At 41.5% G+C, this 12689-nt stretch overlaps 1 protein-coding gene across 1 annotated transcript in view; it reads right to left on the bottom strand.

The window, feature by feature from the left end:
• The window catches only part of ARPP21 (cAMP regulated phosphoprotein 21), a 419327-nt gene that overhangs the window by 381319 nt on the left and 25319 nt on the right, over window positions 1–12689 (bottom strand). Inside the window, exon 7 of the mRNA XM_030203507.1 lies at window positions 5594–5653. Within this exon, the coding sequence (XP_030059367.1) occupies window positions 5594–5653 (60 nt within the window). The remainder of the gene's footprint in view (window positions 1–5593; window positions 5654–12689) is intronic.

Raw genomic sequence — 12689 nt, 5'->3', positions numbered from 1 at the left:
TAAACTTTGTCCTCCTTAGAGAAATATGTTTCAATTTGAAACTTTGCTCTTTAATTATTATTATTATTTGTAGCATTTGTATCCCACATTTTCCCACCAATTTGCAGGCTCAATGTGGCTTACATTTGCCATAATGGCTGTTGCCATTTCCGGGTAGCAGAATTACAAATGGTATTGCATTAAGGTGCAAACGTGTGCATTCTCAATGGCACTCTTTGATGCTTTCCGTGTCAGTGAATTAGTTCTTCCCAAGCCCACACAGACCGATCCCACAGAGCTTTTAGATAGTGACATAAATCTAGGTGAGGGAAAACTACGTATCAATATAGGCAGGTCAAAAACTGATCAAAAAGCGAAGGGATGAAGACTGGCACTAGGTAGGTTAAAGGCAGCAATATATACCCAGTTCATAATCTAATTCACTATTTAACTATCCGCCCAAAGAACACTCCATGGCTGCTGGTCCATAAAATCAACCACTCTTTAACCTGCTACCAGTTTGCAAAGTCCTTAATTATGTCTAGCAAACATAGGGTTCGTGGAACAGGCATATGGAACCCACTCCATTAGAATAGGTGCTGCAATAACAGTGAGCCAGTTAGGCCTATCAAGAGTAAAGTCATGGCATTAGGTAGATAGCGTTCTAACAGATATAAGATATACATCAGACCGAACTTATGTTAAATCAGAGGCATAGTTTTTTTTTCTTCTCATGCAGCGCAATGCTCATTCTTCTTCCTTGTGCTTGTTCAGTACAGGTTTTCGCAACATGTGGATTTACAGTCACTCATTCGTACACTGGATGCACAGAAGGGCGCTATCTCACTGGGCAAGAATCTGGGTATTTCAGCAGCAGATGCATCACTAGTCTGATTGTGACAGCATGGTATGATGTGGGAACAGTTGATACCAGCATTGCTGAAGTGCTTGCAGTTATATAATCCCCCCTGGCTCTTGATCATTCACTTAGGGGAAAAATTATTTGACATCAATGCATAGCATGGAGTTTATTCAAAAAATACAGGGAATATGTCCTGTGGCACACCTAATCTGGCCCTGCATCATTTCACATTACATATGGAAAGGGGAGAGAGCATACTGTGCAATATAGAAAACTAGGTAAAAACTCATAGATGTATATATAAATTCATGCAAGAAATGTGAGGGATTATCATCACAACATGACCTATTAGCAGAGGCAAGTCTAGGATTATACCCCAGGATATAGGCCTAGATATATTTAATAGTGATGTACAGAATGCTGTTGATATGTTATTAATAAGGGAAGTACATAAGTACATAAGTACATAAGTACATAAGTAATGCCATACTGGGAAAAGATTAAGGGTCCATCGAGCCCAGCATCCTGTCCACGACAGCGGCCAATCCAGGCCAAGGGCACCTGGCAAGCTTCCCAAACGTACAAACATTCTATACATGTTATTCCTGGAATTTTGGATTTTTCCAAGTCCGTTTAGTAGCGGTTTATGGACTTGTCCTTTAGGAAACCGTCCAACCCCTTTTTAAACTCTGCTAAGCTAACCGCCTTCACCACTTTCTCCGGCAACGAATTCCAGAGTTTAATTACACGTTGGGTGAAGAAAAATTTTCTCCGATTTGTTTTAAATTTACTACACTGTAGTTTCATCGCATGCCCCCTAGTCCTAGTATTTTTGGAAAGCGTGAACAGAAGCTTCACATCCACCTGTTCCACTCCACTCATTATTTTATATACCTCTATCATGTCTCCCCTCAGCCGTCTCTTCTCCAAGCTGTATAGCCCTAGCCTCCTTAGTCTTTCTTCATAGGGAAGTCGTCCCATCCCCGCTATCATTTTAGTAGCCCTTCGCTGCACCTTTTCCAATTCTACTATATCTTTCTTGAGATGCGGCGACCAGAATTGAACACAATACTCAAGGTGCGGTCGCACCATGGAGCGATACAACGGCATTATAACATCCTCACACCTGTTTTCCATACCTTTCCTAATAATACCCAACATTCTATTCACTTTCTTAGCCGCAGCAGCACACTTAGCAGAAGGTTTCAGTGTGTTATCGACGACGACACCCAGATCCCTTTCTTGGTCCGTAACTCCTAACGTGGAACCTTGCATGACGTAGCTATAATTCGGGTTCTTTTTTCCCACATGCATCACCTTGCACTTGCTCACATTAAACATCATCTGCCATTTAGCCGCCCAGTCTCCCAGTCTCGTAAGGTCCTCTTGTAATTTTTCACAATCCTGTCGTGATTTAACGACTTTGAATAACTTTGTGTCATCAGCAAATTTAATTACCTCGCTAGTTACTCCCATCTCTAAATCATTTATAAATATATTAAAAAGCAGTGGTCCTAGCACGGACCCCTGAGGAACCCCACTAACTACCCTTCTCCATTGTGAATACTGCCCATTTAACCCCACTCTCTGTTTCCTATCCTTCAACCAGTTTTTAATCCACAATAGGACATTTCCTCCTATCCCATGACCCTCCAATTTCCTCTGTAGCCTTTCATGAGGTACCTTGTCAAACGCCTTTTGAAAATCCAGATACACAATATCAACCGACTCCCCTTTGTCCACATGTTTGTTCACTCCTTCAAAGAATTGAAGTAAATTGGTCAGGCAAGATTTCCCCACACAAAAGCCATGCTGACTTGGTCTCAGTAATCCATGTCCTTGGATGTGCTCTGTAATTTTGTTTTTAATAATAGCCTCTACCATTTTCCCAGGCACCGACGTCAGACTCACCGGTCTATAATTTCCCGGATCTCCCCTGGAGCCTTTTTAAAAAATGGGCGTTACATTGGCCACCCTCCAATCTTCCGGTACCACGCTCGATTTTAAGGATAAGTTGCATATCACTAGCAGTAGCTCCGCAAGCTCGTTTTTCAGTTCTATCAGTACTCTAGGATGAATACCATCTGGTCCAGGAGATTTGCTACTCTTCAGTTTGCCGAACTGCCCCATTACGTCCTCCAGGTTTACCGTGAAGTCAGTAAGTTTCTCCGACTCGTCCGCTTGAAATACCATTTCCGACACCGGTAACCCACCCAAATCTTCCTCGGTGAAGACCGAAGCAAAGAATTCATTCAGTCTCTCCGCTACGTCTTTGTCTTCCTTGATTGCCCCTTTTACCCCTCGGTCATCCAGCGGCCCAACCGATTCTTTTGCCGGCTTCCTGCTTTTAATATACCGAAAAAATTTTTTACTATGTTTTTTTGCCTCTAATGCTATCTTTTTTTCATACTCCCTCTTGGCCTTCTTAATCTGCGCCTTGCATTTGCTTTGACACTCCTTATGCTGTTTCTTGTTATTTTCAGATGGTTCCTTCTTCCATTTTCTGAAGGCGTTTCTTTTAGCCCTAATAGCTTCCTTCACCTCACTTTTCAACCAGGCCGGGTGTCTTTTGGACTTCCGTCTTTCTTTTCTAATTTGCAGAATATGTATGGCCTGGGCCTCCAGGATGGTATTTTTGAACAGCGTCCACGCCTGTTGTACAGGCCTCAGCTAGGACCAAAATTGGCTGGAGGACTCACAAGTGAGGTGTCTAGCTAGGGCTTTTCAGCTTGGAGAAGAGACAGCTGAGGGGAGACATGATAGAGGTATATAAAATAATGAGTGGAGTGGAACAGGTGGAAGTGAAGCGTCTGTTTACGCTTTCCAAAAATACTAGGACTAGGGGGCATGCGATGAAACTACAGTGTAGTAAATTTAAAACAAATTGGAGAAAATGTTTCTTCACCCAACGCATAATTAAACTCTGGAATTCATTGCTGGAGAACGTGGTTAGCTTGGTAGAGTTTAAAAAGGGGTTAGACGGTTTCCTAAAGGACAAGTCCATAAACCACTACTAAATGGACTTGGGAAAAATCCACAATTCCAGGAATAACTTGTATAGAATGTTTGTACATTTGGGAAGCTTGCCAGGTGCCTTTGGCCTGGATTGGCCGCTGTCGTGGACAGGTTGCTGGGCTCGATGGACCCTTGGTCTTTTCCCAGTGTGGCATTACTTATGTACTTATGTACTGTCACAGGTCAAGGCAGAATGGGGAGGAAGCGAAAGGGCACACAGAAGAAAAAAGGGGAGGGGACCATCAATAAGATTAGCTAGTAAGATCAAACATGCCGAGCACCAATATGAGGGGGTGGCCCCTCTATGACCCAAGAGTATCATATGCTGAAGGTCAGTTATGATAGCTAGTTAAGAGTTGTACTTACTAATGTTTATTGAGCTAGTTGTATTAGATCTTTGCACTGATAACTGTGCTGTGATCTTCTTAATAAAATGTTCACTTTTCAGAAGAAAACGAGTTTGGAGATATCTTCATTGAGAAAGTGAGGAAAGCAGGGAGGGTGGACAGAATTGGAGCAAGGGGAGGTCAGAAGTTCAGGGCTGAGGTCAAAAGGTCCTAGTCAACACCTACCTTATTTGAAAGGAGGGCCAGTGAGGATCAGAGCGGGCTCTCACAAATGGGATGGTGACATAGGGACAGACAGGGAAGATAAAGGCAGGAAAGTCAAGAAAGAAGGAATCCAGTGGCAAGGTGGGGAGTGGGAACGTAAATTGGGATTGGTGGGAAATTAGATAGGGAAAGAGTTGACCAATCAGGAGAAGGGAAGGGGTGAATCAGAGACAGCAGGTCAGATTTTAAAAAACCAAGACAAGCACACCAATGCCATATTTCCAGAAAACAGAGACATTTGCTCCCACCCTCCTCGCCCATTGAGTAGGTCAGGAGAAAGAGGGGAATATACCCATCACGGCACAGCACAGAGAGAAGATAGGCAAAGGAGGAAAAACATGTGTGTGTGTGTGTGTACACAATTCCATAGGAGTGACTAGCAAAAGCTGCCAAGAGCCCCCCCCCCCCCATCTTGACTTGGATGGTCGGTGGTGGTGAGTCTAAGAGTAGCAAGCAGGGAAAGAACTAGGTACAATTACTGTGTCAGCCAAAGAAAAGAAAGCACTTTATGATCCGTTAGTTAAGAGAGTTGTTAACGCTTATTGAGATGGTTGCATTAGATCTTTGCATTGGTAACTGTGCTGGAGCTTTAATAAAATTCCACCTTTTGGAATAAAATGAGTTTGGAGGTTTCTTCTTGTGTGTGTGTGTGTGTGTGTGGTGGTGGTGGGGTGGGGGAGAGACAGAATGAGAGCAAGTGTAGAAGGACAGCAGGGGTTCAGGACAGGAGGTCGAGTCCTAGTCATCATCTACCCTATTTGAGAAATATCAGAGGATTCAAATTAAATATATCTTCTTGTCAGTGGAGAAACTACCAATACTCTAGGTAATCAGGTCATTACTAAAACAAAACTATGGCTTCTACATCCAATTGTGTAATCCTCTCTACAGTGAAACTACAGCAATTTGGTGTCCTCATTATGAGATTGAGGAAGAACCAACAGCATGCCGGTGTTGTTCTCTTCTGTTTCCTTGTTTACCCTTTCCTATGACCAATGTACACTGCTCTTCATGCAAATACAGTACACTAGTAGGGACAATTCATATGGTGATGCACAGCATGAGCAAGCCACTGATTTGCAAATACTCCATTTTATTGTGATTAATTTTTTAAAAAGCAGCTTACTTGTTGTCACTAATAAACTCGATGATTTCTTGCTCCATTTTCAACAATATCATTCTGTCCCTGTAAAATAAACATACACATTTTTGCATTACATTCCATCTGTACTCTGTTTTCCTTAAAAAAAAAAACAGTCCTTGATCCCTGTAATACTTTCTGACTTAGGTCTTTTCCTACAGCAGGGCATTCTTTGGCACATAAATTTTTCACTATATCAGCAGAAGTCAGCCTTTTCTCTAAACTGTGTCCAAAACATGAGATTAAAATATTAAGAAACACAATCCAGTGAAAACTCAAATTTTGAGCACTTTTATTGATCCTGTTTACAATTATATTTTAAAATGTGTACACCATAAGTAAGAGTGAAGAATTTGAAAATTTAGACTAAAACCTAATAGTCTCATTAAACAGGAGAGCTGCGAAGCTGAACTGGATGTTTTCTCCTGTGAGGATACTGAAAATAGACCATTAAGACCATGTATGTTTACAGGCTTCATCGTACAACATTAGGGATATATCACACCTATACTGTGCATAGATTTACCTGTGTTACACAGATCTCAGCTGCATCTTATCATCCTACCATCATATGATGATTTTATACCTTCCTTTACATATTAGATGCAGATCAGGCATCCTTGCTCACCAGTAACCGGTGTTTTCCATAACAGGATTGATCAGGCACATAAGAAGTTAATGTCAACCACATGTTGCTGGGATGGAACATCTCTCCCAGCACTTAGAACTAGTGTATAGTTCTGAGCAAACATGTCCTTTACCACATGCACCAGTCTGTTCAGCATCTCAATTCATTCTATAGCTCAAGAATGAATGCAGCTCTCAGGGAAGTGGTTGGATTGTGTGCTTGATCAATGCTACTGTCTATGTGAGCAGCAATGTTTTTATTCTGTTGAGAAGCAAGTAACTCCCAAGCTCAGGGCTTCTCAACTTTCCATTTATTGTCCACTGACCAGGTGCAGCCTGCACACAAGGAAACATCATCATCAGGTTGGCCAGCACAACTTGATCAAATGCACTGTCTTATTGTGGACTAGTCCAAGCAATAGTCCAAGCTTTCCGAGCACTCTACCAAAACCCTCATCCACACCCTTGTCACCTCTCGTTTAGACTACTGCAATCTGCTTCTTGCTGGCCTCCCACTTAGTCACCTCTCCCCTCTCCAGTCGGTTCAAAACTCTGCTGCCCGTCTCATCTTCCGCCAGGGTCGCTTTACTCATACTACCCCTCTCCTCAAGACCCTTCACTGGCTCCCTATTCGTTTTCGCATCCTGTTCAATCTTCTTCTACTAACCTATAAATGTATTCACTCTGCTGCTCCCCAGTATCTCTCCACACTCGTCCTTCCCTACACCCCTTCCCGTGCACTCCGCTCCATGGATAAATCCTTCTTATCTGTTCCCTTCTCCACTACTGCCAACTCCAGACTTCGTGCCTTCTGTCTCGCTGCACCCTACACCTGGAATAAACTTCCTGAGCCCCTACGTCTTGCCCCATCCTTGGCCAACTTTAAATCTAGACTGAAAGCCCACCTCTTTAACATTGCTTTTGACTCGTAACCACTTGTAACCACTCGCCTCCACCTACCCTCCTCTCTTCCTTCCCGTCACATTAATTGATTTGATTTGCTTACTTTATTTATTTTTTGTCTATTAGATTGTAAGCTCTTTGAGCAGGGACTGTCTTTCTTCTATGTTTGTGCAGCGCTGTGTATGCCTTGTAGCGCTATAGAAATGCTAAATAGTAGTAGTAGTAATGTTATATAAACGTATGAAGTAAGAACCAGGTGGCTACTTTACAAATGGTATCCAGTGAAGCAGATTTCAGAAGAGCTACAGTAGCTGTAGTGGCTCCCATTTGATGGCAAAGGAGCACCAGTTTGCAACAGAATTTGATGCATGACGCCAGCCAACTGACTATTGGTGTTGGAGAAGACAGCTGCATATAATTCTGATGGATTAGGTCTTTTTAGGTAGTAAGTGCAGCACCAGGCAGAAAAGTAGGACCTACAATTTCCTGATTAATGTGGAAATGCATTCCCACTTTTTTTTTTTTTAGGGGGGGGAGTGAATTAGGAGAATTACCTTTTTATAATGAAACTGAGTGTAAGGTTCATAGGTATTTAGAGTTTGAATTTCATTTAGGGGCTCATTTTCTAAAGAGAAAAACATCCAAAAAGTGTCAAAGCACCATTTGGATGGATTTTCTTCTCAAAACGTCCAAATTGGTATTTATAAAACCTGTTTTGCAGAGGTCTATCTATGCATTTCTTCTGCAGTGCATCCAAATCATAAGAGGGTGTGTTGGGGGCATTTCAAAGGTGGAATTAGGGCAAGCTTAAGTCGTGCCCAACACTTGGACATATTAAAGCCATAATGGAACAAAACCAAAACAGCTAGGGTGAAAACTTCAACATTTAGTATAGACCTGTTTTTTCTAACAAATAAGACACAAAAAGATGCCCTAAATGACCAGATAACCACTGGAGGGATTCATGGATGACCCCCCCCCCTTACTCCCCCCCAGTAGTCATTGACTCCCTCTCACCACCAAACAATTTGAATTAAAAAAAATAGTACTCACTAGCCTCTATGACAAGCTCAGATGTTATAGCCAGGTCAATTAGAGCACCATGCAGGTCTCCGGAGTAGTGTAGTGGTGGGTGCAGTGCACTGTAGACAGGTGGACACAGGGCCATAACCTTCCCCTACCTGTTACAGTTGTGGTGGAAACTGTGAGCCCTTCAAAATACACCAGAAACCCATATGTAGGTGCCCCCTTCACCCATATGGGCTATTGTACATTTGGGGCAATGGGTTTTGGAGGGCTCAGCAGACAAGATAAGGGAGCAGTGGCAAGATGTGTACCTGGGAGCATTTATATGAAGTCTACAGCAGTGGCCCCTAGGGTGCCCCATTGCTCTCCTGGGATGTCTGGGGTGGGGTGGGGGGGGGGGGGGGGAAACAGTCTACTAAACATGCTGGTCCTTCCTACATCCCAATGGTTTGATTTTGTGCGTTTTTAAACTTGTGCAGGGTTTTTTTTAATGCACTCAAAGCACAAAACTTTGTTCAAAATGGTATTTTTGGGGGAAAAAAGAGAAGATATTTTTCTCTCTTCAACAATGGGTATATTTCATACTCGGATTTGGTATGTTTAGCGCAAAAAAAATCCAAAGTCTGACTTAGTCGCACTATTGGAAATGCCCCTCCACATCTTCTAGCTGAAGTAACTGCCATTACAAAAAGGCATACAAGATACCAAGTAAGGTGGACTAGACTCCATTGGTTCAAATTCTAGCTTTTGTTACCTATGACCTTAACATTCTGTTTCATCACAACAAGGAAGTTCTCCTAAGGATCAACTGGGTGGCTGCATAAGGAGCTTCTGCCAGCAACCTCTCCAGACTATACTGAGGACCCAGAAATCCACTGCAATTTGTTTCCAGAGTTGAAAGAAAAAGTGAACCCAAACCCTAGAGATAAGAGAGCAAGTTTTCAAGAAACACCCAGCTGTGATAGGGGTTCAAGTAAAAAATAAAGTTGTTGTTGCAGTTGAGCAGGTGCAGCCTACTTTCTCTGGCTGTCCTACAGACATGACTTAAAGAAAGGACCCTCAATTTGTTAGGGCAGCCTTTGAAATGGAAAAAGGAAAACCCAGTCTTCTTCATGATAATAATCATACTAATACTGCTACATCTTGAAGAAGTTGGCTGATGCACAAGTGCTATATTATAGATCTGTGGTTTTTGATGATACATTGAGGCATGTTTTAGATCTGATATGTCACATTCTGCTAACATTTTAGAACAGGATCTGCTAAGATAGACTCTTCTGAAACACATGCAGGAATGGATGCATATGCATTGGTTTGTTGTGGTAGGAGCATCTATTTTAAAACCATTACTGTTGAACTGTCAACAGGGTCAACATGTAGTCAGTATGTCACACCAGCTCTTTCAGAAATACACACATGTATTTTTCCCAACACTGTCACAGAACCCCAAATCCTTTGTCAATATCACTTGAGGCGGGGGGGGGGGGGGGGGAGCTAATACATTGGGAAACTAAGAGGGCAACCATCTTTAAGTCCTTGTATTAATTTCACAAATCACCTTTCTTGAACTTAGATGTCCCCAGGTGCAGGTATAAATTCCGATGTTAAAGATAGCAGACATACACATGTATTCCCCTTCTAAAATGATGAATGCATACGTATCTTTTCACCACGCTCTACTCCCACCTAAAACACACCCCCTTAACAAATTAATGTTCTTGTGTTTTGGACACTTATATCCTGGCTGTCAAAAATCAGGATTTTCACTTGTATGATATATACAGGTCTAAATGACAGTATGCACATCCAAAATGCAAACAGCACTCCTAAAATGATTGCCACACTGTGTTCTTTACTTTTGCTCCAAATAAGAAGTTAACCAGAAGATGGGACACCCAGCAGTTTGATATGAACATTCCCAGGGAAGGCAGAGGTGTGTAACCAGACTGGTCATCTGGTGGCTATATCAATAGTAGTGAAATTCTTGAAGATATTACTAGATACTAAAATCTAGGTGCCTGCATTTACATACTCCTTGCATTTGTAAATGTATAAAGTGCTAGCATGCATGCATATGTACATCTACTTGTGAAAGTGCCGATGGAATACCCAAGGCCTTTCAAACATCGCTTGAAGCATATTATTTTGTACAAGCCTTTTCTAGTTAAGATTGTCGATAGTGTTTTAGGTAGCATACTCCAGTAGTGTATCTGTATAAGGTACGCCTGTTGCAAATGCAACTCCTGTCCCCTCAGTGTGGGCATCAGAGTAAGGCTTGGAACACACCAAGAGAAGCTACTAGAGCACAAGAATGAGGTTTAAAGTTCCCTGAGAGAGACCTCTGGATCACCAGAATGAGGCAGCGAGTTGGAAGATCTCACGGTTGCAGCTCCTGTCAAAAATTCTTGGCTACGCCACTGGCGTACCCAGATGTTGAATAATAGCAAATTGCTTTTTCTGTTTTAATGTTTTTATTAGTTTTGTTTTACTGTGTATGTGTTGTTGTAACCCGTCTAGATTTGGAGATGTCTGGATACAAATATTTTAAAATGAATACATTTTTCTACAATGGTACATGTAACTTATATAGGGGTCTTTTTACTAAACTGCATTAAATAAAGACACCTATTATATTCTTATGGGCGTTTTATTATTTAGCGCACGTTAAATCTGTTAACACACCTTAGTAAAAAAAAGGACTGCATAGTGTGTAAATACAAGGGGTGGGGGCATATCCATAAGCAGAGTGTAGGTGGAACATGGGATGTACTCCCTCTTCCATGTATAACTTACAGAACAGTGTAAGTTACATACATTCTTGTTGCATTTAAGTGGCCGCAGTTATGCCAGGTCTATGTCCGATATAATCTGGGTGCTAAATGTTAGGTGCATTGATACTGGATTACAGTTGTATACTATAGTGGAACCTGGGTGCCCAATGCACCTCCTAAAGGCACCCAAATGGAAATACCCAAGTGTAGAATCGCCTTCTTATGGACTGCGTGCTCAACTACCACTTTTCAGATGGTGATTAAATTCAACATATAACAAGTCTCCTCAGTAGTCCGTTCCTTTTTGCTTACATTCGAGTGCTGCAGCCATTGTTACCAGAGAGAGATCTTTATCACTACACTCATATTCACTTGTCATGAGTCCTCTGGCCTTTCTTCTATACTACCTCCAACTAGTACAAAATGTGGCCATAAGTTGGAGTGCACAGACTTAACCATGCATCTCCTTTGTTGCCTGTAGCCTATTGTGTTAAATTTAAGATTCTTCTACTGACTCATGAAGCATCTTACTCTGGACCACTGTACTATTTGTCAACTTTGTTAATTCTGTATTGTCCTTTATAATCCTCAAGCTCTCAAAATGAAAACAGACTTGTTCCTCCCCACACCTGCACAGGCTTAATATGAAAACACCAGACTCACTAATCTTTGCAATTCCTTACCTATGTTTTTGAGTCTGGAACCCAATTTGCAAAAATTCAAGCAAGGATTCAAAATCCATTTTTTATAACACAGTCTTTGATGAAGGACATTAATGGGGCAGGAGGGGGAGGCATGCTCACATAATTTGGTATATTATATTTTCTTCTTTCCTTTTACAGTGAATATGCAAACAGCTTGATTTTGTACAGAAAGACAGTATATAAAAATATAAAGAAACTGCATCTGTGGCAAGAAGCTGGAGGAGAAAGCCTGCACCTCTTTGAAGAGCATCATGATAAGCAGCAACACAGACTGAAAGCATTGCATCTTTCCTTAATGGTCTTAAGAGGTGTGGCTCTTTAGGAGAGGTCATTGTGACCTCCAATCACAACTAGAAAATGCAAGAACAAAGCCTAGCTGAAACCGGATGGAATCTGTTTAAAATGTCATGTATTGATACAGTGACAATGGCCTTAGTTAATCTTTAGAAAACCTTAGGAGGCCAATGAAATCAGAAAGCAGTTCTCTTATTTGTTATAGTGGAATGCACATTATAAGCTTTCTTCTGAAAATTCCTTCTTTAATATTATATATCTTCATATAGAATAACTATTTTTATGTGATAATGCATGCCTGGTTTAAGGTAACATTATGGTGGGTATTTCAGCAGCCCTTTTTACTCTTTGCAAATATAAAGACTGGCATTTCCAAATGCATAACACAAACAGAGAAGTTCTAATTTTAGAAAGCCAGGACATACAAGTTCAAATTGCAAATATGTGCATGCAGCAAGGGGACGTAGCTTGGGTGTGCCTAGTATGGAACTAGGGTAAGGTCAAAATATACCAGTGTATTCCCCCCATTTTAGGAAAGGGATTTGCAGCTGCTCCCAGGAACATGTAGATTTTTTGAAGTGTTTTGGGATGCACTGTACCGGAGGGATTAGGGAGGCTATTCCCCCATCTAAAAAAAGGATGCTGCTGAATGATCGTGAGCTCTGTTTTTAACTAAGCATATACAGACATATAGGTTTCCATAATGGCACACTTACACGTGCAAGTGCCAACACATAAGACACGTATGTTCTGAAA

This window comes from Microcaecilia unicolor, chromosome 1, assembly GCF_901765095.1.
Source record: "Microcaecilia unicolor chromosome 1, aMicUni1.1, whole genome shotgun sequence".
Taxonomy (NCBI): domain Eukaryota; kingdom Metazoa; phylum Chordata; class Amphibia; order Gymnophiona; family Siphonopidae; genus Microcaecilia; species Microcaecilia unicolor.
Note: the sequence above shows the minus strand (reverse complement) of the source record. Positions and strands in the feature narration are given on the sequence as shown.